Source organism: Pecten maximus, chromosome 5 (assembly GCF_902652985.1).
Source record: "Pecten maximus chromosome 5, xPecMax1.1, whole genome shotgun sequence".
Lineage (NCBI taxonomy): Eukaryota > Metazoa > Mollusca > Bivalvia > Pectinida > Pectinidae > Pecten > Pecten maximus.
Window position 1 is genome coordinate 3,506,726 of NC_047019.1, and position 15,999 is coordinate 3,522,724.

The following is a 15,999-nucleotide window of genomic DNA, read 5'->3' on the forward strand; positions in this document are numbered from 1 at the left end:
TTAAATTATGACTGTAAACTGCAACAAATAATTAGAATATGGAAGTATTAAGAAACGAAACAGAAATATGTAAGCAGAATCCATACAAAAAGCACATGCCTTTTTTTTTTAGTACCTATACGATTTTTCGTCAGTATCCAGTCAGCAATTCATAAAACCTAACAGAAACATGATGTGTCCTACAATTCTGCTTTCAATGTATCAAAAAACAATTTCTTTCGAATAAGTAAAAGGCCCAGGCTCGTCATATTTGATGTGTAACTTTCTCCCTAAAGGTAAGTTTCGGAACAAAAAAACAACAACAAAACAAAAAAAAAACCAAACCAGAAAGCACCTCAAAATTGGCATTCTTAACCGAATTTCGTCATATTATTTTCCTGTGAGTAAGCAGTTTGAGTAAATAACCAAAAGAGGAACATTTCAAGGGGTTATCAAACTATAATTCAAAAAAGGGGAGAGGGAAGACATAAAGAATTGGAGACCAATCACATTACTAAATGTAGATTATAAAATTATAGCAAAGATTTTAGCAAACCGACTTAAACCTGTTCTTAGCAAATTAATACACCCAGATCAAAAAGGCTTTGTGCCAGGTAGGAACATAATGGATGCAAACAGAATGATTCAAGATATAATAGACTATAGCGATATGGAAAATCAGGATGGCTCGATAATTTTTCTTGATCAACAAAAGGCTTTTGACAGGATAGAATGGGGATGGGTCCTTAAATGTTTAAAAGATTTTAATTTTGGTACAAAATATTGTAACTGGATATATATGCTTTTAAAATCAGCAGTAACCTGTATACAAACTAATGGTTTTACCTCGAAATATTTCAAAATATCCAGATCTGCAAGGCAAGGATGCCCAATCGCACCTCTTCTATACATTATTCAGGCAGAGCCAATGGCATGCGCTATCAGAGCAAATCCAGATATTAAAGGAATAAAAATACCTAATAATAACTCTGTGCAGATTAAAATAAATATGTTTGCTGATGACACTCAGTTGTTCAACAAAACAGAGGAATCTATCAAGCATGCGTTTAAAATATTAGAAGCATATGAAAAGGCATCCGGAGCAAAAATAAATTATTTAAAAACTGAAGATTTATATATTGGGGCATCAAAAAATAGAAAACCAATATTTAACAAAATAAAATGGACAAAATCAAATGTTAAAACTTTAGGTATTCATCATGGGTACTCGATAGATGATGATAAGATTTGGAGAGAGAAAATCATTAAAATAGAAAACTGCCTGCGTATCTGGAAAACAAGAAACCTTACATTTAAGGGCAAAGTACTAATTGTTAAATCACTAATAATATCCACAATAGGATATGAAATAGAAGTAAGAGGAATACCAGATAAATACCTGAAAGAAATAGATAAACTAATATGGAAGTACATATGGGATGATAAAACACATCTACTGGAAAGGAAACTATGTTGTTTTGAAATAGAAAAAGGAGGGATGGAAATGGTTGATATTGACATTTTTCCATTTTTCAGTAAACAAATCAAAACTATTCATAAAATATTAAACTCTAAAACAGAAAACTGGAACACCATAGGTACTTATTTTCTAACAAAGTTAGACAAAAAGTATGGAATTAAAAACTTTATATGTTCTTGCTCTGATTTGAATGGAATAGAAATCAATAGACTACTTCCCAAATTTTACTCTAACAGTTTAAAATCTTGGGCTAAGTTATTAAGCCAGAAACCAATACAAAACAGAATTAATTTTTTGAATCAGAACCTCTTTGGAAATATTTACATCCAATTTCACAACAAACCTTTATTTATACAGTCTTTTTTGAAAAGTGACCTCACAAAAATATCTGATATTTGGAATGAAGAAACACAGGATTTTATATCAAATGAAACATTACTGCAAAAACTTAAATACAAACATAATTGGATAGCAGAAATCACAAAAATAAGGAAAGCAATCCCAAGCAACTTTATAAATATACTAAAGGGCATTGAACCAGCTATGGTTGACAACCAAAACACACCAAAACCTGAAATTTATATAAATAATAACTTGGAAGTGTGTTTAGTTTTGAAAACAAAAACAAATACCCTGAAAATAAAAGATGCTAAATTAAATATATTTCAACAACTATTTAGCTCCAACACCAGACAAAAATGTGAAATGAAATGGGAAACAGAACTTCAAAAGTCATTTAATTGGAAGGAACTATGGATTAACTGTAGAGGTGACTTAACGGCGACGAGTAATAAAATTAAAGAATTCAATTGGAAATGTTTGCATAGAATAATATATACTGAGTACAAACTGAATCTCATGAATAGATCTAATGGGAATTGTCACTTGTGTAATAATCATATCGAAACTCAAAGACACTTACTTTATCATTGTGATTTTACCAAACAAGTTATACAGCTGGTAAACAATAATATATTAACATTGTTACCAGAATTAGAATTGAACGAAGATAACCTTTTAATCGGAAAATGTTTAAATCAAGATGATGCTCCACAAACAAATACCATATCTTTCACTATCAAGTGGGTTATATGGAAAGTAAGACATATTTACAAGTATCAAAAAAAAAGGATAACGCCTTTTGCTGCTGTAGTTATATTTAAGACCATTTTATTGGATAACATCCGAATGTTCCTGAATTTTTACAACAAGGAAAACAATACCTCGTCCAAAATTACAAAACTTTTAAGAAAATACACCATATTGGCAAATAACTTATAACAACAAGTAGAATTCTCTCCCCTTATGCAGTAGCTAGCGTACGACACAGACGAGAATGCTTGTAATTATCGAATTTTATTAAGCTACACTATTTATTATATTGAATACGTCCGAATTAGATTGAATTAACTAACCTGACAATTAATTCAGAAATGGAACAGACAAACCAGACACACAATACGACAATATTTACCATTTAATAAAGTCCGGAAACAGGAAGTCATCTTGCAGTAGGAAAACTATCTACTAAAATCCTTAATAATACTAAAACATATCCACTTAATTCACCTTCCAATATCGACTGTATTAGCCTGATTTGTATGTAAATATGTATCGTATTTTTTTTTCCCATTTATATTGATCTTTATTACACAAATATTTACCGAACATTTTGTTGATTTGCATATATTATGGTAATTGTGTTCACTGTATGTGTACATTATACTTATAAAAAAAAGCGTCAGAGTATGAGATGTGTAAATTGTGTCCATTGTGTGGCGAGTGAGAGCCCCCCTGCGTGGGGACATTGTTTATATTTTGAAGGCTGACCCCAAGGCCCCAACCTTGGCAGCCTTCCAATGTATACATGTTCTGGGGTATTAAATGTTTGTGTTAAAAAAAAAAAAAAAGAGGAACATTTAGATGTATCAATCAGTCTGTTATAACAAAGGAAATCGCATACTAGGATTAATCTTCAGGGCATTCATATACATGGTACACTGTACATGGTTCTCGTGTTCTATGTTCTATAAAAGTATCCTCAGACCTAATTTGGACGACGCCACACAAATCTGGCCCCCTATCAAAAAGAAGGCTTAGAAAAATGTGAAGCTCTGATCTAACACAAGTTTAATTTCCTAATATGCCTAACTACATAGAGTATAGGAACAATAGAAATGACATGGTAGCACTCTAAATAAATAAATAAATAATCCAGTTATTGGTGAATTACGTGCGGAAAAATGTAACAATAAAAGATGTTCAGAAAAGCGAGAAGGACCACGGTCACTCATTTTTTTTCTCCAGTAGAACCTTGATTGAAATATTCCTAGAATTCCCGTCCAAGCTCATTAGTAGAATACCCATCTATTCTCGTTTAAACGGTTTTTTTTTCAAAGTACCTTTTACCAAGATGCGCCACAATTAGCTACAACAAGCTAATGGTGTTGCAGAAGAAGAAATAGTTATATAGAAATAAAAAGGAGACTTCAGCCGGTGTAACATTGAAAATGGTGAAAAATGCCTAAAAGATGTTCTAGGATAAACTAATTACAGAACGATGCACACCTAATTGGTATCTTTGCATGATCAGTAAATTTTATTGGAGTTATTCCCCTTCGTACATTAATTGGACATACAATAACGCTCACTGGAAGAAGTTACGAGTCCCCTACTAGTGTGAAACTGGGGGAACTATATACATCCCCCCCCCTTGTCCATTCGTCCGTTCGTCCGTCCATCCGTCTGTAGTGTCGGTCTATCTGTCAGTCCGTCCACTCAGTTTTCTGTTCTTTTCTCAGCCAAGCTTCAAGGTATGTTGGTGAAAGTTGGTATGTAACTTCAGTATGAGTAGCTACAGATCAAGTTCGAGTTTCAGGGTTTCTGGGTCAGGGTCAAGGTCACGGTTATCATTTTAGCGGGGCCGGTAGGGAACATGTACTGCTTTAGCAATACCCAGCATGCTTGTTAATATTATAAGAAAAACATTAACAAATTATCGCTTAAAATTACTAGATGTAGTGATGAAACAGAAGACGTTTGTCCTTCCCGAACATCTGGTCCTATTCTCCAGTTTCACATACAGTCGCCTCAGGGTGAATTTGTAGGTTTTATTCATGGTCCGTGGTTGTGCTGACCAAGCAAACTAACTTTGACGAATATAGTTTTAGTGATTTTGTATCTGTATTGTCTACGGGGTTCAATGTCCTCGCGACAATTATGTAAAGCATGTATATAGATAACCAGAATCTCTGTCGGTGGCGTAGTGATTCTGTTGAAGATCTGAACCCACCTGATGAATGTGAAATTGTATGGGCAAATATAGATGTGGTTGGTAATAGGACATTGTACATATGTTCATATTACAACCCCAAACCCAACAATTGGGGCCGCGGTGGCCGAGTGGTTAAGGTGTCCCGACACTTTAACACTAGAAACCTCTGGGTTGCAAGTTCGAAACCTACATGGGGCAGTTGCCAGGTACTGACCGTAGGGCGGTGGTTTTTCTCCGGGTACTCCGGCTTTCCTCCACCTCCAAAACCTGGCACGTCCTTAAATGACCCTGGCTGTTAATAGGACGTTAAACAAAAACAAACAAACCAAACAACCCAAAACCCAACAATGAGCTAAGTGCCAAAATGTTTGACATCTCTCTACGTAGAGAATCCCTACATCAAAACTTCTCTCTTGTCATCGGAAGAGACTTCAACCTACCAGGCTGGGACTTGGAGAATAAAATTATCAAACCTAATGCTGCACACTCAAAACTTCACTATGACTTTGGAAATCTGCTTGAGGATACTGGTCTCACTCAACTTGTTACATTCCCCATCCGTAACAGTAATACATTAGACCTTATGATTACCAATTCGCTAAATCAGGCTAGACCAGGCATACCTGACCATGATGTAGTATTTCTCCAAATTTCAAGCATTCCACGCAAAATTTTCCAGAAACCTAGAGTTATCTCATTATATAAAAATGCTAAATGGGATTCTATGAAAAGTGAAACATCCAACCTCTATCAAGACCTATCTAATGACAAAGTCCTTACTGTAGAGAGTCTATGGGTATCATTTAATCAGTTCATACACAAAATTGTTGAGGAGCATATCCCACACAAAGTGGATAGAAACAGAGATGGAAACCTCCTGGGTAACCTGGGAAATAAAAAAGTTAATAAATAAACGAAATAGATTGTATAAACATGCAAACAAGTCTGGAAATCAATCCACAAAAGACAAATTCAAATCACATACAAAAACTTTTGATACAAGCCTACTGGAAGTACATAGAGGAAATAGTTAATTCCAACCTCAGACTCCTCAGAATATACATAAAACAGCAAAAAACCGACTACAATGATAATAGGGGCACTAAAACACAATGGCAAACTCCACACAGATCCCATGGATAAGGCCAACATACTAAATCAGCGATTCCAGTCGGGTTTCTTGAGTGATGACAACACTACCCAAGACCATCATGCCTTAGGTATGTATCAACATCACATGCATACAAATGTCTCAGAAATTAATAACATACACATAACACCAGACAGAATTTACAAGTTACTCCAGAATATTGACACCACTAAAGCTGCAGGCCCTATTGACATCAAACCTAGAATACTTGAAGAACTGGCATTAGAAATTTCCCCCATTCTCTGTCTCTTCTTCCAGAGGTCACTAGACACCGGACAAGTTCTATATGACTGGAAAACAGCAAACATCGCACCTGTATACAAAAAATACTTTAAATTCAATGCAGAAAATTATCGTCCAATCTCCCGGACTTGCATAAATTATGTTGTAAGATTTTTGAACATATTATAGTTAGCAACATCATGACTCGTGCCGATAACAACAACATTTTTACCCCTTATAACACTGTTTTAGACCGACAAGATCTTGTGAAAGTCAGCTTATAGAATTCTTAGACGATGTCTCCCTAAATTTTAGAATATGGCAAATAAACAGATAGCCTGATAATGGATTTTAGCAAAGCCTTTGATAAGGTGAGTCATTCCTCCTTATCCAGAAACTAAAACATTACGGCATAACTGGTAAAATCAACACCTGGATAGAAAAAAAACTTTCCAACTAACAGGACTCGAACTGTAGTAGTTGATTGGGAAATATCAGACTCTGCCCCAGTAAAATCCGGGGTCCCCCAAGGTTCGGTCCTCGGGCCAAGCCTATTCTTATACTACATTAATGATATAGCTGAGGGTATAACATCATCCATTAGACTCTTTGCAGATGACACCATCATGTACCTCACCGTAACATCCCAGTGTGATACAAACATCCTGCAAAGAGATCTCGATAAATTAGCCCTCTGGGAGTCAAAATGGAAAATGGCATTCCACCCTGGGAAATGCCAAGTCATTTCTGTCACCAGGAACAGATACACGATCAGTCACCCATGCACGCTACACGGCCATGAATTAGAACACGTGACAGAAGCCAAATACCTAGGAATCACCATCAACTCTAGTCTAAAATAGGATACATACATAAATAATATAACAAAAAAAAAAGAAATATCTTTTAAAAAGATAAACGGCATAGTTTTAATACTGGTGGTTATACTGTAAAAACTGCTGGTGAAATAACGTAACGAACTAATGTGTTTCAGCATGGATAACAAAATTATATCAGTTTGAATCATTTTGGTGATAATAAGACTGCATTTGAATCAGGAATATAATTTATCAATGTGCCATTTGAAAGGACACATCCACTTATTCAGCTTGCATTCAATCTCAACTTTGTTTCGTTTTTAACTGCATATCTGCATTTTGCCTCTACCGCTACATACTTCATCTTGACCAGTAACGCCACCTGTCACGTCATATCCGGGTCCAAAAGAATATTATACGTCTATGCCGAAAAAAAGCTAATTCCACCCTAGACTTCCTGAGGCGCAATTTGAAAGTGTCATCACTTACCATCAAAGAAAAGGTCCATAAGTCCCTTGTCCGCCCTCAGGTTGAGTATGCATGTTCTGTGTGCGACCCGTATATTAAAAAGGATATTGACCAACTAGAAATGGTCCAACGGAGGGCTGCCCGTTCCGTTGCCAACCGCTACCGTAACATCTCCAGCGTTGGAAACATGTTAAACCATCTCAAATGGCGCAGCCTCCAAGATCGCAGACGGATGCAAGGCTATCATTGCTATACAAAATTATCCACAATTAAATAGCCATCACAAACAAACACCTCATCCCATACACAAGACAAACTAGGCATAGCCATCACTCATCTCTTCAAACACTGTCATGCAGAACGTCCGTTAGGAAAGAATAATTCTTTCATCAAACAATCAAAGATTGGAACCTCCTCCCTAACAAAATGATCTCTTCAGACTCTATTTCATCATTTAAATCAGCTATTGCATCCCACCAATATTAAACACCATTCCCTTCATTCCATGCCACACACATACACGACATAATCTTCACTATGTTGAACGAGGTCGTTAAATGGCAGAAGCTATGCGAACATTGTATGGACGCTTTATAAACTTTTATCACTCTGCTTTCTTTTGCCTGTTTTTTTTTCGCAAAAAAATCGTGGATGCTTTGGGATTCAATCATACATGGTAACTACGCCACTGTCTGAAGTTCACGAATACTTGATGGTGAGTATGATTCTTAGTCTAGTATACATGATATGGACCTGCTATAAGGGACCTAAGAATCTGTTATAGACTTATAATTAATTTTCCATTGTCTGTACGCAAAATGCGGCTTTCTGATTGGTTGAGATTTTTTTTCATACCACTATGAAAAAAATTCCGAGAATGGCGCGAAAAAAGGTTTTTTTTTTTCCAAAAATTAATTATAAGCGTTGATGTCAATTATTTTTTAGTTTCATAGGGGTATGAAACAAATTTTGTTAGCAAACTTCTGTAAGAATCCGCTACGCGGATTCATACAGTTTGCAAACAATTTTTTTTCATGTGTTTTGGACCTATCCTAGTATGTAGAGAACTTACGTCGTATCTTTTAAAACCAGTTTTTGTGATGCAATGAAACCTTGTCTGTAACGTTGTTGGAATCCCTCTTATTTTCTTGTGAACATGAGCCTCATCATTGAGCATAAGTGTCGATAAAGAAGGAGACAGTCCAATGCTACACCTGCATCAACTACCGTTCATTTTTTATCAAATTTTCAATTCATTCTTGGCAGTATTCCGGAAGAGCTTTAAGTTCCAGACTGCTCAAATTCTGAACTCCTGGAGGAATGACGTCAGGCATTGGACAACAACAAATACATGTGTATATTGGAGTTATATACCTTGATGGATCCTTGTACGGTCTTCGACTACCTTCAACATGGACTGTGGGCGGAGGGGTCGTGGTGGCCGAGTGGTTAAGGTGTCCCGACACTTTATCACTAGCCCTCCACCTCTGGGTTGCGAGTTCGAAACCTACGTGGGGCAGTTGCCAGGTACTGACCGTAGGCTAGTAGTTTTCCTCCGGGCACTCCGGCTTTCCTCCACCTCCAAACCTGGCACGTCCTTAAATGACCCTGGCTGTTAATAGGATGTTAAACAAAAACAAACAAACTGTAGGTGGAGAAACTGCGAGCATATGGATACAACTGTTCATCGGCGGATCTTGTTCGTCCGTAAATTTTCTTCAGTAACGGACCCCAACGGACTGGTCTGGGGCCCAATGCCAGCTGGGAGACTGAAATCGGGTACCCGGGGTCAATCACTGACATGTGTTTTATATGAATTTTAAATATGCTTTAGCATACTTCGGGGTCTTCCCCGAACACCAACTCTGGTTAGGATGGGGTGATTACATAGGGGTTAATTGTGTTGATAGGGAGTTATAGTCTGTTACAGAAATGTTCTCAGTGTAAGAACACAGGTAAATCAGAACACAGGTAAATCAACTCACCTGATTCAAGATTTCAAGATTGTATTCATTCAAGACACACAAAGTGTATTAACGATGTTAGTTACTTATCTCTATTTATATCTATTTATATATATTGTTTGTTCATCATGTAATTATTCTCACGAAGTATATATTTGCATTTGAAAAATCCTTGATACTTCTGTATTATTTACTTTTTATTAATGACTGAAGGTACTCGTCTCCAGTTATGTTTATTGTTTTGTCCACCCCTCTGAATACTCTGATTGTGTTTTTGTTATTAAAATCAATGTTTTCGGATGCTTTTCACCAGTTACGCCTACTGTTTTGTTCATCCTCTATAACAATTAGTTACGTATTGTATATATGTGTATGTTGATGCTTCTATGTTATACTTAAGAGCCGTAAGGCTTCAAGTTGAATAAAGTAAACTAAACCAACTAAACTAAACAAGAGGTCAATATGACAAACCAATGTACATGGCTTACAGGGTAATAACGTGAAAATACAAGAGTGTATATACTAACATGGTTATAAACAATGTTATCTCACTATACATATAATAACTACAATACAACATATGAAATATTATACTTATCTATTATCTACTTGAAATACAAAGTTTTTCTACAATTTTCAGGAAATGACTCACTCTAGATAATAATGACTTGTTACATATTTCAAACATACGTTCCATTTTAGTTAAACTTGGATTAATATAGTAATAATTTGGAATGTATTTGTGTCTAAACTCTGTCACTAAAATAGTATTGCATTGAAATAAATAGTGGTATTCATCACCAATACTGTTATGACATAATAAGCAATCACGATTATTACGTGGTATACCAATCCAATTACCAGTTTCAACAGGTAACTTTAAATTTGACATTCTAAATTTGCTGATGATAATGCGTTCTTGGGAATTAAGCTTAATTAGATAAGACTCAATGCTAAACTGTTTTTTAAAGATAGAGTAAAATTGTCCACGAGACGATGATTGGATAGTAGAAAACCAGTTTTGAATGAATTGGTCACATAAACGTCTTTTAAGCAGTGTTTTAAAAACAGTTTTATTTAATGTACAAGTGTTATGGTATATCCAAATGTTGTTAAAACCAGTATCATTAGTATTTGTTTTATATAGCTGTATTTATTTATATATATTTTAATCTAATATTGTCATTATAAATAGTAATATATATATTTAGTGCTTTGAATTTAGAAAACAGCTTTTGATTTTTATTTGTTTTATATATATATATATTGTAATCTGATATTGTTACTATTAACAATAAAATATATAGTTAGGCATAGTGCTTTGAAAATTAGATTTTTTATTTATATATTATATAATATTGTCATTTCATTTTTATTACTAGTAAAATCATCTATATGATAGTGCTTTGTATTAGAAAACTATATCTGATTTATTAACCTGAGTTCACCCTATTTTTTTTTACCTGAGTTGGTATTCCATATTGAAACAGACTATAACTAAACTTCAAAGAACTTCCTACAATAACACCTCCCTTTGTCTTCACCAGAGTTGGTGTTCGGGGAATGAGCCCATACTTCAAATGTAACCCGTACAACTATGTAGATGACAAAACACTCTATTTTTCCAGTAATGACAATGACAGCCTTTTTACATTGTAAGTACACTGGAAAAGAAAGTTAATTTGTTTTTACATAGTTTAACGGGATGCAGGCTACCTCCGATTTTTCTAAGCTGTCTGTTACGGCAAGATCATTTCTTTATCATCGGCAATCACAAATTTGAATGTGAAAGGTCTGCTTTAAGTTAAACTACTCGGTGTTGACACTGACTCCGATTTTGATTGAACTTTTAATATGTCCCCTTACAATTTCAGGCGAGATCTCAATGCTACTGTACTGCATTTCAAGACTACAAGATATGACAAGAAAGCATTTCGTCGCGAAGCTGTCCTGGCGTGGAACGGTCTACATTATGTACCTATCGACGTTAGAAAAACCAAATCCGTTCCCGTCTTCAGGAGATTTTAAACCACCTGGGACAACTCCATATGTAGCTATAACGTTTGTAGCCCGATGAGATTTTGTTTGTATATACTTTTTATTCACATTTTCTTCACATTAAATACCAGCTCAATGTGTTGATTGTCTTATGTCCTACCACTGTCTTATATATTGGGAGTTCTTAACCAGCGTCTCGCGCAATTGTAGTTTTGCCATATCGGCATAGAGGTTCACTTTTTGTCAGTTGCGAGTTGCGAGTTGGAAAATGCGAGTTGCGAGTTGAAAAATGCGAGTTGCAAAATGCGAGTTGCGAGTTACAAAATGCGAGTTGCGAGTTACAAAATGCGAGTTGCGAGTTGCAAAATGCGAGTTGCGAGTTACAAAATGCGAGTTGCGAGTTAGCTCATTACATTTTCACATTAGTGTCTTCAACATTTAAATATAAAAATTAGCACATCATATCGCAGAATACCAGCAATTGGCAATTGCAATAGATATTTTATATACGACTTATCTGGTATACTATATGTATATGTACGATGACCGATAGCAGCCTGGCACTAGAAAGTAAAAAAAATCTGACCTTACAGTTCCCCTTTATGTCATTTTGTGTCACTTTATGTTCCCTCTTTTTGAGCATGGGAAAAAAATGTCTGTAATTTATTTGACAGTCAGAAAAACAACACTTACGAACGTTGTACGTTTACGATCAGTTTTGCCATTTATGAAAAAAGATGACCGAGTGCATGAGACAATTTTTATTTTCAAATGTAGAGTTTCATGTTAGCGCAGATTTTGAAATAAAAATTGCTGGATGTCAGTGCATGGGTACTTCGGCAGAATTAGTTAATGGTCTGTTTTCACCTGATAATGATTACAGATGGCATTACATTGCATTCATATCATTCAGGCGCGGATCCAGGAATTTGAAAAGATGGGGGGGTCCAGTAATCTAGTGGTAAACAATTTTCCTCGTTCGAAAAGGGGGGGGGGGGGGGGGGGGGGTAACAATGTAACAGAGCGCATGATTAATTAAATTTAAATCACTGCCTCCGCTAGGGATCGAACCCGGGACCTCTGGCTTACTAGTCTTACGCTCAACCGATCGAGCTAAAGAGAAAATCTCCCTAATGTCAAGGCTTTAAACAAGGCATACATGTGACGGGATTAAATATTTACAGGCCACATAAGTGTTGAGACACATACCAGCCAGGATACTGGAGCTGGACAAGTCTGGTTTGTTTTCAGATAAAACAATGCTACCATTAATGTACATGTAGTTCAAACATTTATATTAGATATACTATCTTCAATAAAATAATGGGGAATTGTATTGTATGTTAATTCTTAGGGCCTATTTTAATACAACACTAAACTGTGCCACTCTAAAACGTCTTATCCCCTGGGTGTAATGGTAATGGAAATTCTATTATCATGGGTTATAAATACGAGGCCTAATATCCGTATTTCTTTCCTCAGAATGATCAACCGGCAACATGTGGTTCATATCTTTAGAATTGAATCGCAATTAATTAAGGAACTGGGATATTAATTATATAAATATTCACAAATTGCATCCTGATAAGACGACTCAGTATTTAAAATTCTACAGAGCCGACAATGTCGAGTAATTTTGATCTACCTATAAAAAGATTAGACTTTTGCACAAATATAAAATAAGTTAGATACTCTCTGCTTTTAACGCCCTCCAAAAAAAAACTCCTACTAATAACTTTTTAACTTAAAATAATCTCGCATTTTGCAACTCGCAACTCGCATGGATCCGCCCATTTGTTTTGATATCTATTTCCTAGGTTTTAACGATAAAATGAAGCATACGATGAAAATCACAGGCTTTCGGGAGTTGTATGCTTTAAAGACTAACATTTTGTAATGAAAACATAAATAATGGCATTTTGTAACTCGCAACTCGCATTTTGCAACTCGCAATTCGCATTCTGCAGCTCGCAACTCGCATTCTGCAACTCGCAACTCGCATTCTGCAACTCGCAACTCGCATTCTGTAACTCGCAACTGTAACTTCGAAACCTACGTGGGGCAGTTGCCAGGTACTGACCGTAGGCCGGTGGTTTTTTTCCGGGTACTCCGGCTTTCCTCCACCTCCAAAATCTGGCACGTCCTTAAATGACCCTGGCTGTTAATAGGACGTTAAACAAAAACAAACCAAACAATAAATCAAGATGCAATGAATTTATTTCCTACACAAGTAATCAGAATATTGAGTTATTTGTTTGTTGTTTTCCAGGTTGTTGACAAATGTTCAATGGACGGAGCTGATGAGTATCTACAGTTGATGGCTCTCTTTACAACAATCATGCACCAAGTCTGTCACGGATGACCTGGCTTATGTGACGTGAAACGGACAATTCCACAGTGACAAAGTCTGTCACGGATGACCTGGCTTATGTGACGTGTCACCGACAATTCCACAGTGACAAAGTCCGTCACGGATGACATGACGTATGTGATGTGTAACGGACATTTCCACAGTGACAAAGTCCGTCACGGATGACATGACGTATGTGATGTGTAATGTACAATTCCACAGCGAAGACTGAAAACTTTCTACATTGAGGCTAGTTGTAAAGAACATGGACAGAAACTGCCTCTCTGCATGTTATGTTGCTTTAGAATGGCCACACCCAGTGGTTTATTCAATGGAATGTTGTTATGTTGAAATCACTGGATCATAAATGGATGTTTTAACAAAAATCAATGAGATATGTAAAGATTTAATGTGACAACTGAAGTATGTCCATTAATCAAAAATTACATTTTCACAGATAGCAAAGCCGGTATGTACCAGCGAATGTTTCGTAAATAACATGCCATGATTATTTTGAAAAAAAAATAGTATGCGGTAAACAACTGTTTTATGTGAAAGACTATAATGCCTGAACTTGTTTACATGTTAAAATATTGTTAATATTATCAAACACGCCTTTTTATAAGGCTGTGTTCATTTTTGCACAATCTGATACATAAATATGTTCTTTGCAATAAAACACAAGACAAAGAAATATGTTGCTTTTGGTTTTATTAGCTCACCTGCCCGAAGGTGCGGCGTCCGTCGTCCGTCCGGCCGTCTGGCGTCAACTTTTTCATTTAAACAACTTCTTCTCAATAACCAGGAGCCCAGGGACCTGGTATTGGGCCTGTAGCATGCTGGAGTGAAAAATAAATGACCTTCATTCAAGGTCACTAAAGGTCACATTGTTCAAATAGACTATAATCTTCAATTGACTTCTCCTTAATAACCAAGAGGCCCTGGGACTTGATATTAGGCTTTAAGCATGCTGGGGTGAAGGGCTACCAATTTTGTTCAAATAAATGACCTTGACCTACATTCAAGGTCACAGGGGTTATATCGGCTTAAATCTGTAAACAATAATTTTGCGATAGTCAAGAGCCTCCGAGACCTGATATTAGGCCAATAGAATGTTGGAATGAAGGACTAGAAAATTTATTAATATGAATAAACCTAGCTTACTATGATATTTGAATAAAGAGGTAATCAGCATAGTATCTGTAGAAATGACCTCAATCAACTTCAAAGTTGCTGTAGAGCCAGATGAGCGATACAGACCCATTGGGGCTCTTGTTTAACTATGTAACCTTGAATGAAGGTCAAGGTCATTCATTTTAACAAACTTGGTAGCCCTTTACCCCAGCATGCTACAGGCCAAACATTAGGTCTCTGGGGCTCTTGGTTATTGAGAAGAAGTCGTTTGAAGATTTTAGCCTTTTTGACTCCTGTGACCTTGAATGAAGGTCAAGGTCATTCACTTGCACAAACTTGGGAGCCCTTAACTCCAGCATGCTACAGGCCAAATATTAGGTCTATGGGCTCTTGGTTATTGAGAAGAAGTCGTTTTAAAAAATTGTCTTTTTTTAACTATGTGACCTTGAATGAAGGTCAAGGTCATTCATTTTGACAAACTTGGTAGCCCTTCACCCCAGCATGCTACAGGCCAAACATTAGGTCGCTGGGGCTCTTGGTTATTGAGAAGAAGTCGTTTAAATATTTTAGCCTTTTTGATTCCTGTGACCTTGAATAAATGTCAATGTCATTCATTTGAACAAACTTGGTAGCCCTTCACCCCAGCATGCTACAGGCCAAATATCAACTCCCTGGGACTCTTGGTTTTTTTGAAGTCGTTTAAAGATTTTAGCCTTTTTGACCCATGTGACCTTGAATGAAGGTCAAGGTCATTCATTTGAACAAACTTGGTAGCCCTTCACTCCAGCATTCTACAGGCCCAATATTAGGTCTCTGGACCTTTTGGTTATTGAGAAGAAGTTGCTTGAATGGAAAAGTTGACGCCGGACGGACGGACGGACGGACGACGGACGCCGCGCCATGACATAAGCTCACTTACCCTTCTGGCAGGTGAGCTAAAAACAATGATCAGTTGATGTTATAAAACACTTAATAACATCCAATAGCTAAAACCAAGACAATCCCCTGTGCCCCGACCAGCAGAGACCAGTCGGCCATGCAACGTTGACACCGACACTCGTATGCATTGTTGCATATTTTCATGTACATGTATAAGACTAGTCTATTTTGGAAAAGCGGCTGATTCTTAGGTGATCATTTATTTCATATCACAGCGAAAATG

General features: G+C 36.4%; 1 protein-coding gene across 2 annotated transcripts; it reads left to right on the top strand.

The window, feature by feature from the left end:
- The first annotated feature begins 8,431 nt into the window (after positions 1 to 8,431).
- Positions 8,432 to 14,397, top strand: LOC117326884. Of its 2 annotated transcripts, XM_033883682.1 has the most exons (3): positions 8,949 to 9,170; positions 11,230 to 11,416; positions 13,623 to 14,397. In XM_033883682.1, exons 1-3 carry the CDS (start codon positions 9,062 to 9,064, stop codon positions 13,669 to 13,671), a joined length of 345 nt encoding a protein of 114 aa, XP_033739573.1. In that variant the 5' UTR covers positions 8,949 to 9,061; the 3' UTR covers positions 13,672 to 14,397. The 2 variants fall into 2 exon arrangements, 1 of the variants encoding a protein (XP_033739573.1); XR_004532524.1 differs by lacking the exons at positions 8,949 to 9,170; positions 11,230 to 11,416 and adding an exon at positions 8,432 to 8,828.
- Positions 14,398 to 15,999: the final 1,602 nt, after the last annotated feature.

Bases quoted from the DNA above. Each gene is read 5' to 3' on its own strand.
- LOC117326884 (XM_033883682.1), top strand. From the start codon at position 9,062: ATGGATACAACTGTTCATCGGCGGATCTTGTTCGTCCGTAAATTTTCT. The intron at 9,171-11,229 runs GTACCCGGGGTC...TTACAATTTCAG, and splicing joins AGCTGGGAGACTGAAATCGG to GCGAGATCTCAATGCTACTG. The intron at 11,417-13,622 runs GTTTGTAGCCCG...GTTGTTTTCCAG, and splicing joins ACTCCATATGTAGCTATAAC to GTTGTTGACAAATGTTCAAT.